Genomic DNA, 14,757 nt, shown 5'->3' with positions numbered 1-14,757 from the left:
CCATTCACTCTTGCCAGGTTCTGACATCACAACAGCCCATAGCAGGCAAGGGTAACCATGCCAATTAGGTGTCTTGCAACTGGCTCATGTGGGAGAGGAAATAAGCCACTACAGCTTATTTTCCCTCTGTGGTCATGGGAACCTGCCCTCTAGCTTTGAAGAGAGCATTAGAAATCTGATGGGACATATATTGAACATAGGGTATATTTCTAGACCATGATAAGTTCCTCTAATTGAAGAGTTTCCAGAAGGGTTGCTGTTTTAATATGTTGCACCAAAAACAACAAAGAGTCTTGTGGCACCTTAAAAACGTATAAGGATGCAATCCTATGCATGTTTAGACCGGGGGGGGGGGGGGGAAACCTACTAAAACTCCCAACATTCCCCAGCCTGGATTGCACCCTAAATGTATGATGGCCCTAAATGTATTATCCATTGATGAGCCCACTTAGTGTAACTGCTGAAGTGGTCTCTTGTCCACAAAAGCTTATGCCATAATAAATGTATTTTTTTAAGGTCCCATGAGACCCTTTATTATTATTGGAGAAAAGATCATCATGAGAAACAGAGCAGGAACTGACCGCTAGCAAAAACCTCTGCTTTTTCATTCACCACGGTAAGAGACATTGCCACATTTGTCACACATTTTTAAAAGCTTTGAGGCTACCCTTGAGTTGAGTTCAGAATCCTTTACTATGCACAGCATTAACAGCTTAGCTGGAGTCCTGTCATGCAACCAGCCAGGTGTTCTTACCAAATAGCATTTCAAAAGAAAATCCCTCCCTGCGCCTGCCTCACTTGCTCAAGTAACACAATCCTGAAAGGAGCTGCATTATACAATGTACACTGTTTAGATCTCTCTGTTTTCTTGGAGGGGACAGCACTGTGTTCCTGCTTGTCACATGGTATCATGTTCCTAAGATGTGCACTTGTCAAAGAATAACTGTTTCCCTTGAGCCAAGTGATGACATCAGTGACACTTGCCAGAAATGATAGCATAGATCAAATGTGGCATTCAGAGCCGATGCCTTCAAGCTGTCTGGCCATTCCACCTCGCATGTTGTAGACTTTACAGATGGATATTAGTTTCTTTGCCTCCTGTTGAAATGAGTCAAAAATAGCCATGTCACAAAACCCAAATAAAAATGAGTGACAGAAGAAAAGGTATTTGAGGTTCACGCAATCCCCTGTGAGTCTGTTAGAAAGAGAGGAACCTAAAGGTAAAGGTAGCACATTTCAAAAACTAACTCCAGAAAGAAACTAACTCCTGGTGGAAGAAGAAGCATCTATATTATTAAAGTAAGCCTTTAATTGTTTGATAGATCGTTACTATATTAACTTGCAGTGTATTAACACAGTAATCAATTTTCCTCTAATCTTTTAATACATGTAATAATGCAATGAGTACATGCCCTTTTTTGTGATAATAGATTTTTAATGTACTATTTGAATTTACTAAGATATTTAATCTCAGTAGTCTTTCATGTTTGTATTTTACATTAGTATTTATAACTATGTGTTAAGGTAGAACTTCAATTATTATTAAAACATGGAGTTAAAAGCTGGCACCACAGACAACATGCTCTCAAATAACATATTTAATAAGATAATTGTTCCAGGTCATGCCCTTGTACTAACAACAATATGGAAGCTATTTCTTTCGTTTTTAATTTAAAACATGTGTTAATAATAATTCTGTGTTGCCACACAATGGCTTCATTTTAAGGCTGCAATCCTATGTACACAAGTAAGCCCTTTGAATGTAGTAGTCCTTACTTCAGAGCAAACATGCTTTAACCATGCTTTAACCATGCTAACTCAGATGACGTTTAATTTGTTTTTGAGACTCTGCTGAGGGGCTTTAAAACTGTTAATGAAGATAAAAACTACACTAATAATGCAATCCTATGCATGTCTGCTTAGAAGTAATCCCCACTAAATTCAATGGGATTTACTCCCTGGTAAATTTGCATTGCACTGTAAGCCTGATGTTTGTGGTTATACACACTTACCTGGGATGAAGTCTCACTGAGCTCAATAGAACTTACATCTGAGTAGACCAGGGTTGCACTGCAAGGGTATCTGAAAATAAACAGTGCCAAAAGTATTAACTCAAAAGCTCCTTGAAATCAAAGGTTTTGCTCTGCATTGCAGTTTGAGATAGTAAAAAGGGGGGCAGGAAGTTTACCAAAGTTAAATGAATTTGAATTTCCAGGATAGACAAGATACCTTGTATCATTACTCAGGTTGGGGCTTAGTCTTAATTATCTGCTGTGCAGTTACACTTAAAATATCTCACCCACTCTTAATTATAAAATATGGATATTTCACATGGCCATAACGGACTCCGAATTGGTTAGCTTCCTTTAATATGACAGCATTACTTCATTGATTTGTCAACCTATGTGACAAATTTGAAGTTTGAATTGAACAAAATTTTCACAGAGTAGCTCTAAGAGAATGAACTCTTAAAACTTGTTGCCTTTTTAGCATGCAGCATAGAAGACACCTAGCTTGTCCCAAACTGAACCCATACCAATATGGAAGTACATTTAGCAGACTTTCAAATGGCACTACATTCCATAGTTTTGCCATTTACTTCAACAGAATGCAATATGGCACCCTTAATTTTCAAAGTAACGAAGTCTTGTATTTGAAGCTGACCTCATCTTTGTACTTTCTTAACACTGTGCTGAATTGCAAATTTGAACCAAAACACATGGATAGAGTTCCTAATTTTACAAGTTTGACTGTCAAAGTGTAATGCTGAGAGCAGGCTGTACAGAGGAGTGAATATAATGTCACCTTCCCTTCTCTTCCCATTGCTTCCTGTAGTTACACTGATAGGTTTCAGGTTCTGTGGAGATTCAGTGGCTGCTGTTTCAAAGTTGATGAACTGCATGCCACAGATTCAGATTGGCAGCGTTCGGACGACATATTAGGCAACAGGGAGGGGGTAATAACACACTCACAGCGCATTAATTTTCCTATACTCCCCACACGACATGTTGCCCCTCTCCTGTGACATGGCTGAGAGTCCCAGCATCCTTCTGCACTGCTGGTGCTCCTCCCTCCTTCCTCCATCAGTCCTCCCAGCTGCATCCCATCAGCCATTGCGAGTTGTGCCGGCTGTACAGGAGCAGCAGGGGTGTTTTCTGCCACTCCTGCCACAGAACTCTATGTCCAATGGAAAGTGCACTCAACGGAGGAGGAGAGCCCTCCACACGACATTTTAATCGATTGATTAGTGGATAAACGACGGGGCAGCCCATTGTTTTTCTTCATTGCTTAATTCAAAAAATAATAATATACTATCTGTTGTGTGTGCATTGTGTGTGTACCCCCCCCATGACACAATAATCAACTCAACCAACAGTTGCCTCCCCCCACCCCCCCAATAGATTATCATGTCATCCAATTCAGGCTGAATCCAATACTTACCTTCATATTGTTACAGTTGCAATGGAGAATGTAGTGTGTGTGTGTGTAATGTGAATTTCAGTTTGGACCCAGTCTTATTTCTCTGTGAACTCTGAGCTTTTAAAACAATGCAAGAAACAAGGTTATTAGAGTTTGGGAAATCCCTCAAAATAAACATCGATGAGAACATGAAAAGAAACCTACTGGATCAAAACAAATGTTCATTTTGTCCAGCATTCTGTTTGCAACAGTGAACAGCCAGATGGTTTTCAGAAGCCCTCAAGCAAAACATGGAGGCAACAGCCCTCCCCCACTGATATTTAGAGGCAAACTACCTCTGAACATGGAGGCTCTATTTTGCTCTTGCCAGTGCTTCTGGACACCTCCCCACCTCTACCTCGTACTTAGATTCTTGGGCAAGTTACTTTTTCTTTTAGTCTCATCAGTTTCCCTTGAGAGAAATTAGTGTTTTCTGCCTGGCTGTGCACACCTTGGCAGCCATTTTGTGAATGAGCATGTTCCTATGACAGCCATTTCAAAATTTCAAATGTGTCCCTGACTCAAAAAAAAAACATTCTAACCACATGAGTGGTTGAGGTTTGTATATTTTATATGTGATAGAGAGCTTTATATTATATGGGACATTCTTTCACAATTTTATATCAGTGTTTAATTCAGAAAATATTTTCCTTAAGATGATACTTTTCATGTTTATTCCCCTGGCACACTTGTTTCGCAAAAAATCAAATCAAAGACAAAAATGGATTAATGGTCACTAATGAGCAGAACCGTTTTAAATAGTTCTACAACAAGTTATTATTATTTTCAGTATCCATTAATCTTAAGGGAAAACGTTATTTATTTTAAAAAAATGCTTTACATTGGCCACCTAAGGTCTAAGGCCATGCTCCAAAGGAAGTATGCATATGCATGGGAAAGAACTGTGCATATTGCTTGAGTTATTCTTGAAACTTTTCACTGACAGCAGCTCTGACAGAAAATGGAAGGTTATTTTTAAATTGAACTGCTGTTTTCCTCTTTCTCATCCATGCACATATGTTGCTTCTTTGGATCTTGAACTAAAGGCCCCAAATGAAGGAATGCTCATTAACGTGTAAGCTCTGTTCTGCTGAATTCATTTTTATTTTTTGTAATTCTAACTAAAACAGAAACAGCAGATATCAATAAAATAAAGGAAAGAAATATATGAATCAAAAGGCAGAAAAGGAAGAACAATTTGCATTTTACATTGTAAATCAGGTTACACTACCTGAAGGCAGAGAAGATTAGCCAAAATGGGGCCACTAGGAAACCAAAGGGCATGATTGGCATGCTCAAGACTCGAGAAACCCAAGTTTTATACAAGTAAAAACAAACTTAAAAAACAACCACCAAGGGGTGAAACCCCTTCTCAGTGTAATGATGTCTGAGCATGCTTAGTAGCCATGAAATATTGATTTTCAGATAGAAAAGAAAAATATATATCTGTGGGGCTTAGTAATGGGAACATAGGAAGCTGCCTTATACTGAGTCAGACCATTGGTCCATCTAGACCAATATTGTCAACACTGACTGGCAGCAGTGGCTCTCCAGAATTTCAGGCAGGATTCTTTCCTTGCCCTACCTGGAGAAGCCAGGGATTCAACTGGGGGCTTTCTGTATGACAAGCATGTGCTCTATCACACTGAGCTATGGAATGGCGTATCCTAAAGATAGGCATAGCTGATCGGAGCCCTGAACAAGAGCACATTTTGTTGCTGGTCCCATTTGTTACCAAAATTTACAATACAAATGATAACCATAATAAAGGCAAAACAGAAAGAAAATATTCAAAAAAGTGTTTTGTTGCACTTAGAGCATTCTAATATAGCTTTCTATAGTAGATGATATAGGATTCAGCCTTACTGGCCTTTTATTGAATGCCTTAGAGGAGCTTGTAAACTATAGGAAAGGTAACTATTTCTTTCCATTCATTTTTCTATTCATTAATTCAGTTGTGAATTAATTTTATATTTAAAACGGCAGCCTTTTGAAAACTTTTAAATGTCAAAGAGACTCAAATAAAATAATAACATCTTTTATCCATTGTAAACAAGAGTCAGAGAAAGCATAACTTTTTGAGGACTGATTGTGCTTGACAGGTTCTCAAAAGCAAGTTTCCAATTTTTAATATAACCACATGATTGTCTAAGGAAGGCCATGAAGATGGTTGTGTTGCTGGGAGACCCACCCAAACCAAATAACGAAAACCATAAGTCATATAGAGAATGATGAGTCATATAATATGAGTCATACATACTCACATATCAATGAGTCATTTATTCGTTATGCTTGTAACTATTACCCATTATACTTTTTGTAGAATAGCATATCCTAACATTGAGGCAGGTTTCTCTGTGGAAGCAGAGATACCCCAAAGGATGCAAGGGTGTGAGCTACAGGTAGCTCGGTGGTAGAGCACTGCTTTATGTGCTGAAGGTACCAGGTTCAATCCTGCCTGAATCCCTGGAGAGCCACTGCTAGTCCATGGCCTTATCTAGACCTAAGGTTTATCCCGGGATCGTCCCGGGGTCATCCCTGCCTGCTCCCGAGATCCCCTGTGTGTCATTTATATGTACAGGGATGATCCCGGGATAAACCTTAGGTCTAGCTAAGGCCCATGTTGACAATACTGGGCTACATGGCCCAAAGATCTGACTCAATATGAGGCAACTTCTTATGTTCCTATGAGCTGATGCCTGACTTCCTTTCTGAAGCTGAGCTCTAGCAAGTTCTAGTTCAAATGTCGCCAAATACTATATATCCTATTTAACTGGAGGCTCAGTTATCAAGCTTTTTCATACTATTATTATTATTATTATTATTATTATTATTATTATTACTCCTTTTCCCCAATACTCAGCGATTTACTATATTAAAACATACAAATATAATTTTAAAAAAGTTAAAATAGCATTAAACCACTGTAATATTAAAAACACTTTAAAAAAAATTATTGTGTCTTGTGATTTTTTTGCCATGTGTATTATTCCCTGACTTACCACAGATAAGGGTTCCTGTCTCCATATCTTTGTTCTGCTTTTCAGAAAATGAATAGACAGATTGGCTTCAAACACCGTGGTGTGGTAGTCCATGATGCCCATGGCTTAAAAAACTTTTGGGAAGAAATCATTGAATCACAGACCAAGCAAAAAGAAGTTGAAGATTCCCGATTAACCAGAAGTGCTTTGAATAAGTGAGTGGTTTTTTCTGCCATGCATGCCGGCTGTGTCACAAAGGAATGCATCAAGTGCTCTAAAACTGGCATTTACAATACTTTGGTCTTATGAGTTCCCTGCTGGGCACCCCACTCAGCAGTTCAGCAATGGAATAAGCTGCATAAGAGGGGCAGAATTTATTTTCTGAGAAGTTTTTAAGAAGAGGCTGGATGGGCATTTCTGAGGATGCTTTAGGTATAAGATAGTGCCTGGGTTGACACAACATGCTAACACACACTCAGGGGTTGAATATGGGTTGTTGTTGAACCATAGGTTGTTGAAACATGGGTTAACGTATGGTCTAAACCCAGGACATTTTCCACAGCGTGGCTTGTTAACCATGCAGTGTGGCTTGTTAACCACCCTGAACAACCCAACAACAAACCATAGGTTCTCAAAATGGTTTGTTCGAGAAAAATAAACCACACTGCATGGCTAACAAGCCATCCTGTGGAAAATATCTTGGGTTTGGACAACATGCTAACCCACAGTTCAACAAAAAAACCACCATGATCCAACAACCCACACTCAACCACTGAGTGTGGGTTAGCATATTATGTGAACTTAGGCATTGTGTCCTAAGGCAGGCAGTGGACCACATCAAATTTTCCCAGCTGGTGCCATCCAGTTGTTTTGGACTTACTTCCATTAGCCCCAGCCAGCAAGGCAAATGGTCAGGAATGCTGGGAATTGTGGTCCAAAACATCAGAAGAGCACTTGTTTGAGGAAGTCTTTCCATCTTACCCATTTTCCATCCGGATTTCTGCTGCACTGAAAATGATAGGCATGAGCACCCATCCTATGACCTTTGGATAAAGGTCTTGGAAGATGGCAATCTCAAAGATGTAGTTATGTATAGTTGTATAGCCTGCCTGGTGCATGGACAAAGAGTGCAGATTTCCAGCTCCAACAGCGTTAAAGAGTGCATCCATTAAAATAAATCCATTTGTGTTGGCAAGAAGAAACACATTTAAGTAGCAATGATACTTCTACATTTAAGCCTATTCCAAAATACCTTCCAAAGAGTCTGTGATTTGCAAGAACTAGTAAAAGATTACGTTTATTTCACAAAGGTGATAACCTGATCTACAGAACTGCAGTATCTTAAATACTGCCAATCCTGTGGCTTGGAATGGTGATGTACAAAAAGATCAGTCTTTAATTAAAACTAAGCACTACTGTGTTCAATGGGGCTTACCTAGTTCAACCCCTATTCGTAACACTATTTTAAGCACTGATTTGGGCATCTCTTGAGTCAATTGTACCAAATTGCTAGCTCTCAAGACCCTGCATTGTCTAATGAAAATATTGTCCCATGAGGAATATTAAACAGTAAAAAGATATTTATTAGAACAGCTAGATGAGCAGGATTGCTCAGGTGACTGCATAACTGAGGCTAGCATGTCACTGAAAAATGCACACCAGACCCGTTGCTGCTTCTTGTGCTGCAGTTACTCTTTTGAGGCAAGAACTGGGAGAAGGAGATACCAGGTTCTTAATACCTCACTCATTTATTAGCACAAACCACTTGCAGACTTTAGATTAAAGCTCAGGACTTTTATTCAGTTCTAGGGGGCTGTCTATACATGGGGACAGCCCTGCGGTGGCTGTGGATCTGCACCGTGTTGGTTAGATGATGCAAGTGCAGGTTCACAGCCACCGCGGGGCTTCCCCATGATGCTGCATTTTGAAAAACTTGGGAATTTACCCTGACTTTTTCAAACGGAGCGACCTCAACATGGTGCTTCCCCTGTGTAATGTTGCTCCGGAGCCAATCCAGGGTCAACACAGGGCCGTAACCTGGTGGAAGGTGACTAGTGATTCCACTAGGAAGAGGGGGGCAGCAGCTCTAGGACCTAGAAACCCCACATTCTCTCCTGGGGGCCGGGATTACCCACCGCCGCCCTTGGAGAAGGAAAGTGCAGAATTAAGGAGGGAGGCAGCACCAACCCAGCATCATGAAGACAGCTCCTTGGTGTGCTCAAGCAAGCCTGCTTTTAGGAAGCTGCAATAAGACAGTAGTTCCTCACTTCTTGTCCCAGCACTTCCTGTTTCCCCTCTCTTCCTTTCCCCCCTCCCAGATCCTGATTTTCTTCACTTTTCATTAGTCATGATGTACTTATTGCAAAACAATGATGTAGTGCAGAACTATTCTGGGTCAACACTGCCTCCTCAACACTACCTCAATGCAGCCGTCAGCCACAAAGTGCTACTGTCTGGACTGCACTGCCATGGCCTGCACATGAAGGCAAAGTACTTGCTGCACTGCACCACATATAACAAAAGGTCAATAGCTCTTTTGCCCTTGCAAAATGCCTTGTGGAAGACTGACTGGTGTAAGAGAAGAGACAGTAACAAAGAGAGTGCTTAACCCTTCCCCTACCAGCTGCTTTCCCACTTAGCCTTCTGTCTCCAGCTGCCTTTACCCCATGGGTTTCAGACCCATATTTGTAAGGTAAACAGAGGTCTGAAACACTGGTAGGCAGTGTTTTTGAGGGCCCTTGGGCAAGACACCCCCAATGGGCCCCCTCCCTCTGGGAATCTGCCTTCCGACTACTGTTGTCACTGCTCCTCCTCCTCTTTTTCATCATTGCTACCAATTACTTGACAGGCAGAGAGCCAGTGAGCAAGCAGGCAGTGGCATCTCCTGCTCCTCCTGGATTCCTGCATTGAGCAGGGGGTTGGAATCAAGGGCCTTATAGGCCCCTTCCAACTCCAGTGTTCTATGATTCTCACCACCACCATTGCCTGGGCCAGAGCAAGAGGCAGGTGAATAAGCAGGTTGCAATGATGAACAGGAGGAGCAAGTCCAGGGGGCTTTTGTCAGTGGCCCCCTGTTGCGGTGTGACCTTTCAGCAGGTGCCCAACGATGCCTTGACACCAGTCCTGCTGGCAGGGGTAAAAGTAGCTAGAGAAGAGTTAAGCACTTCCTACTCTGATGCAAATTATCCCTGTCTGAGGCCACTTTTCAACAGAAAAAAAATGAATGGGCTGGTTTGCACCATCGACGCAGCCCACTCTGGCATGCTGGTCACCCCTTTGAATATTCACGCTGCAGTGGGTAGGCACCATGGTTTATCGTGTCATGTGAACCTACTGGGGGTGGTTTATGTGAGAGCGAAACAACCTTTACATAACCCATGAGCTGTTTTAGGGTTATGCAATGGTTGTTCTACCCTTGCATAAGCCATTCTCGCCGAGTTTTCATGGCCTGATAAGCCATGGTGCCCACCCATTGCAGGTTGAGTATTGAAAACGTGGACAGTATGTACTACAACCCATCTACTGTGTGATGGTACAAATCTGGTCAGTAAATCTTCAGAACACACAGCTGCCATATAACAGTTTGCCTCTTAAAGCAGGAATGCTTCCCTGAAAGAAAGTATTAATTTATTAAATCACTAAGTCTATCTGGAAGTACAATATCTCTGCAGGGCTATCTGGAAACACCCAATGCCTCCAGAATGGTTTAAACAGAAAGGTGCAATCCAGAGAACTGAAGGCTCCAACACATACACAGAGCGAGTACCACATGATCAGAAGCTGCCCTGTTATTTACTACAAGGTCACATCTTCATCAAGGATGAAATGTTTCCCCCCCCCATGTTGAGGATAATGGAACAGCTACTGTACATGGAGCTTGGCGTTGATACTGAAGTCACAATGGACTATTGGGAAACTATTGAAGTCACTGTTTTAGTCTTGATGATAAGCTATGTCATAGTTTTTTAAAAAATACTTTATAGTTCTTCATCAGAAATTTCAGCTGAAGCCAAATAATGTTCAGCAGCTCTATTCAAGTTAACTTTTTATAACCCGCAGGTTCTTCAAAAGGAGTCTATAATTCAAACAATGTACCTTAACTTGGCAGGCTATGGTAGACTGACTTTACAGAATACAGAACTTTTGACCAAGACACCTGGTGCTTGTAAGCAAGCAAGAGTCTGAACTGAAGATAGATATTCTCTTTGTGTTCCCTGGGATCTTGTAATTAACAAGGAACACTTGACCAGAGAGAGAGAGAGAGAGAGAGAGAGAGAGAGAGAGAGAGAGAGAGAGAGAGAGAGAGAGAGAGAGAGACTGTGCTTTGAATAAAAATGTTCCCAACTGATTAGACTGATTTTTGAGATCTTGAATAGGCCCTCCTGAGAATGCCACTTTTGCTACAGGGCAGATCAAACGGGTGGGAAACATGTTAAACTGTAAATTGTAATCTCAGTTGGAGGCAAAGTGAAAATGACCACAGCATTAAAAGGCCAAGCTAGGCTTACTGAGACATTAAAGGCGTCAGGCACAAATACCCAGCAGTACACCACCACACAGCATTCAGGTAATATTTCATTCTACGTCTCGAATATAGAATGCTTTCTAACCATAGTTCCATTGGAAAGCTAATCTGGTAGCAGCAGTGATGTGATCTACAGTACAGATGGGGAACCTGTGGCCCTTCAGTTGTTGCTGGATTAAATCTCTCATCATGTTGGTTGGGGCTGATGGGAGTTGAAGTCCAACAACATATGGAGGGCCTAAAGTTCTTCATCCCTGACCTATAGGTTCCTCCCTCCTCACTATACCACAATAGAACTTCAGCCTGTGGCATCTCTCCCCATTTTAATGATAAAAGTATTTATGATCATCATTGTTGAAAGTGTATTGCATGTTTTGACAGAAGTCTATAATGACTTGTCATGATGGAGTGCCTATGTATTCCCACTCTCCCAAAGACACATCCAGATAGTTCTGATTTCAAGGATCGAGTGCACAGAAGTTCTGATTCCTGCTGTCCAGTCATGGAAAGTACATCCATTCACATTGGTCCTCTACCAGCTCACTTGAGAGCAGTGAGGAATATGCAATCTTTACGGTTCACTATGACATTTTCTGTGCTCTGGGTCATATGTTAAGAGCCCAACCAGGCACATCACATGGAAAGTTGCCATTTCAATATGTATCATTAAAAAAAACATTTTCTTGACTCCAAATGGAAGCATATCAATTCCTTGGCTTGAATTCTGCCTTTGGAGTACCATAAACAGTGTCTGTGTCCAGTTTTCCTTGATGTCATTTCCAATGCAAGCATTAAATGACTTTTCCTACGAGACAGCACTTATGCTTCATCCAGAGAATACCCAGAGGAGAAACATGTATCTCTAATGACAGCATTTTCCCAGTTGTTTGACTCCTATGGAATCTAGCAATGTCACCAGGTTTCGCACTGATGATGAGTTATGCCATTGGGATTCTCTCTGCGTCCCAAGCGAGAAAGCCAGAGAGATACCTATGCTAAATTAACACAAGACAAGTGCATTGGTGATGAAAGAAAAGGGACAGCATTGGGATCACTCAAAAGAGCTAGGCATTTGAAAAATTTGGCTAACGGTTCATGCATGAGAATGTTTGTTCCTTGTTCGCAGGCTCCGACATGAATGGGCCCAGCGGCTAGAAGGTCAACTAAAGATGCTTCAGAAGACAAGTGAGAAGCCTAACGTGCAGACTAGCCTATTGCCAATTGAAACTTTTCAGCCAATGCATAAAACAGCAGCCTAAAGTTGTTGGTGAAATGTAAGAGAATGTATTTTCCTAGCATTGACTGGACCTAATTTTGATCTTGGAGACACTATACTGAATGTGAACAGCAATTCCAATGACATCGAAGTTTTAAATGAGCTGGTAAGAGATTAATCAGGCTCAGTTCGTGCCTTTCTCCACAGTTGTCAGCATAGGTCAGATAATAACAAAATAATTTATATTGACTGTTAAAACGTTATGATAAATTTTAAACTGTGTGTTAATATATCTCTGTACCCAGAAATATCTTGGTATCGTCTTCAATTTATCAGGTGACAGCGTTATAGTTTTAGGGTGGGGGAACTATTCTTTATTGGGTATAAAATGATGGCGATGATGATGATCAATGAACACGGTGCTTATATTTGGCTAATATATTTCCTTGTGCTCCTTTCCTTGAAGTTTTCCCAAATGTTTGGAATTCTTGAGACTGAAGCATCTTCAGTTTTGAGAAAACAAACCATCTTTTTGCAGATCTGTATATGTATGTTTTTCGAAGTTGAACTCCTTTCCTGTTCCCAAATGAGTTTCAAGGAGAAAAATCTGTTGAAAAAATCTCAGTTTTCCCCATTAGGATATAAAACACATTTTGCACTCTACTAGCTGTAGAGTCACTGAGCTATATGTGTGACTACTTTTTTATGCCTAGCTTGTCAGGATAGTGGGTATAATTGTATCAGTGCATCCATTAAATTTTTGGAAAAAAATGTTTAAAAACTATTTTAAAGTGCAATTCTGTGCATAGCTACCAGGCTCAGCCCTCCCGTGAGGCATGATGAATCCCCTGCTCAGGTGGCAGGTCAGGAGGGGCAGAAGATTGCCCCCACCACTGGGAAGGGCCCCTCCAGATACTGCCACCACCACTGTAGCAGTGCTCATCTGCTCTAGCAGATACCACAAGTAGGGTTCCTTGGAGGAGCACACACCTTCCTCTCATTTCTCACTCTGAGCCCTCTCCTAAAACAAGAGACCAGTGAGGTGTCTTGTTCGGAGAACCCACACACCCAATTTCTCACTTTTGGAGAGAACTCAGAGTGTGAGACCAGGCTGATGGGCTCTGTTGAGAGGCTGCATGCCCACCTCCATGCCCACCTGGCAAATCACTCACTCTGGGAGAGTCCCTCAGATGAGAGATGGGGGGGGAGTGGTCTCCCTGGAGAGCTCACCTGCCCAATCACTCATTGTGGGCAGGGGAAGACGGTGGCAGCACAGTCAGCATCCTCCTGCCTCTGACACCTTGTGCTGCTGCTGCTGTTTACTCAGAAGAGACTGCATACAGTCATATTGAACTCTTATATTGAACTCAATAGGATTTGCTACTGATTAGAGATGTATAAGAATGTGCTGCTAAATGATAGCCTTAAAAAAAAACTCACACCAAATCTGTGCTGCAACTTGCCTAAATATTGAAAACTAAAAAGGCATTTGAAGCTGAGAAAACGTAGCTAATAGGGAGGGAGGAGGAGACTTACTATATTCAAGTATAAAGAAAAATATCTTACTCTTGCTGCATAGTGAATCCCTTAAGGGTGATAGAGAAGTCAGCGTAAATGTATAGCCCTATATTTTTAAAGGAGGATTTTATTTTATTTTACACAGTGAGAAACACACAAAGGAAGAGTTACGTTTCAACTTTTTAACGTTTACAATATTGTAACTAAGATGTTATTGGCTTGTTTGTTTGTTTTGTCTTTTGTTTAGGCTGCAAGATATACTATTTTAAACCAATAGATACTTTGTTAATTTTGGGGACAGGGACTGGAAGTTAGATGCCGAATGTTGTTAGTACAGCTATACTTGATGTCAGCGCCATGCTCACAATGCAGAGTGATGGAGGCTCGATTAGTTGTACAGGTTCTGTGAGTTAGGAGGGCTAAGCGACATGAGGCCCAACACAGACAGAATGATAGGGGGATGGCTAGGCCCTAGGTTGCAGCAGTGTCAGGGCCATCAAGGGTGGTAACTGCAGACTTTGGCAGGATCTACATTACTGCTTTAAAACAGTTTATAACAGTAGTGACAACTGTTGGGGCCCAGGACACACTCCATACCAAGTTTTCAAACCATTTTCAAAGTGTCATATCCTGCTTGATGTAGATCTGGCCTAAGTGGTGTCAAAAGCCAAGCAGAGGATCAAAGCTAGGTCAGCAGATCGTAGAGAGTTGAGGCTAGGCCAAGCAAGGCATGGATGGAAGTTGACGAGAAGTGTGAGCAGTCAGAAAAAGTAAGAAAGAAGTGGGGAAAGGAAGCAGAAGCTTAGTTCTTAAAGAGAACTGATCAGACTGAAGAGCAGAAGGATGTTTGGTGGTATTAAAGTACGAAGTGAAATTTCAATAGTTCTTTGGGTCACCTTTCAGGCCTCTAAGTCAACAGGATTCACTTGGGTGTGTAGCAAGCAACTGTCTTTCTATATCTGTGGTATGTCTGCTGAGCCATTTGTCCTGGTGGCCTCCAAGAGCAGGAACGAGCTGGTGTGGTACATCTGCAGTACCAGCTTTGGTGCAGATAGGAC

The 14,757-nt window shown here is 41.4% G+C and overlaps 1 protein-coding gene across 2 annotated transcripts; it reads left to right on the top strand.

Annotated features, from left to right (window-relative positions):
• The first annotated feature begins 1,152 nt into the window (after positions 1-1,152).
• On the top strand, positions 1,153-12,825 carry LOC134400269 (protein FAM240B-like). 2 transcript variants are annotated; one of them, XM_063128580.1, is made up of 3 exons: positions 1,153-1,299; positions 6,507-6,655; positions 12,092-12,825. In XM_063128580.1, exons 2-3 carry the CDS (start codon positions 6,510-6,512, stop codon positions 12,222-12,224), a joined length of 279 nt encoding a protein of 92 aa, XP_062984650.1. In that variant the 5' UTR covers positions 1,153-1,299; positions 6,507-6,509; the 3' UTR covers positions 12,225-12,825. The 2 variants fall into 2 exon arrangements, with proteins under 2 accessions (XP_062984650.1, XP_062984651.1); XM_063128581.1 differs by having other exon boundaries at positions 1,206-1,220.
• The last annotated feature ends 1,932 nt before the right edge of the window (positions 12,826-14,757 follow it).

Source organism: Elgaria multicarinata, chromosome 6 (assembly GCF_023053635.1).
Source record: "Elgaria multicarinata webbii isolate HBS135686 ecotype San Diego chromosome 6, rElgMul1.1.pri, whole genome shotgun sequence".
NCBI classification, from domain to species: domain Eukaryota; kingdom Metazoa; phylum Chordata; class Lepidosauria; order Squamata; family Anguidae; genus Elgaria; species Elgaria multicarinata.
This window is presented reverse-complemented; position numbering and strand designations above follow the sequence as displayed.

What these genes read in the sequence shown, in the direction of transcription:
- LOC134400269 (XM_063128580.1), top strand. Translation starts at nt 6,510, where the DNA reads ATGAATAGACAGATTGGCTTCAAACACCGTGGTGTGGTAGTCCATGAT. An exon ending in ACCAGAAGTGCTTTGAATAA is followed by an intron (nt 6,656 to 12,091) that starts GTGAGTGGTTTT and finishes CCTTGTTCGCAG; the next exon opens with GCTCCGACATGAATGGGCCC.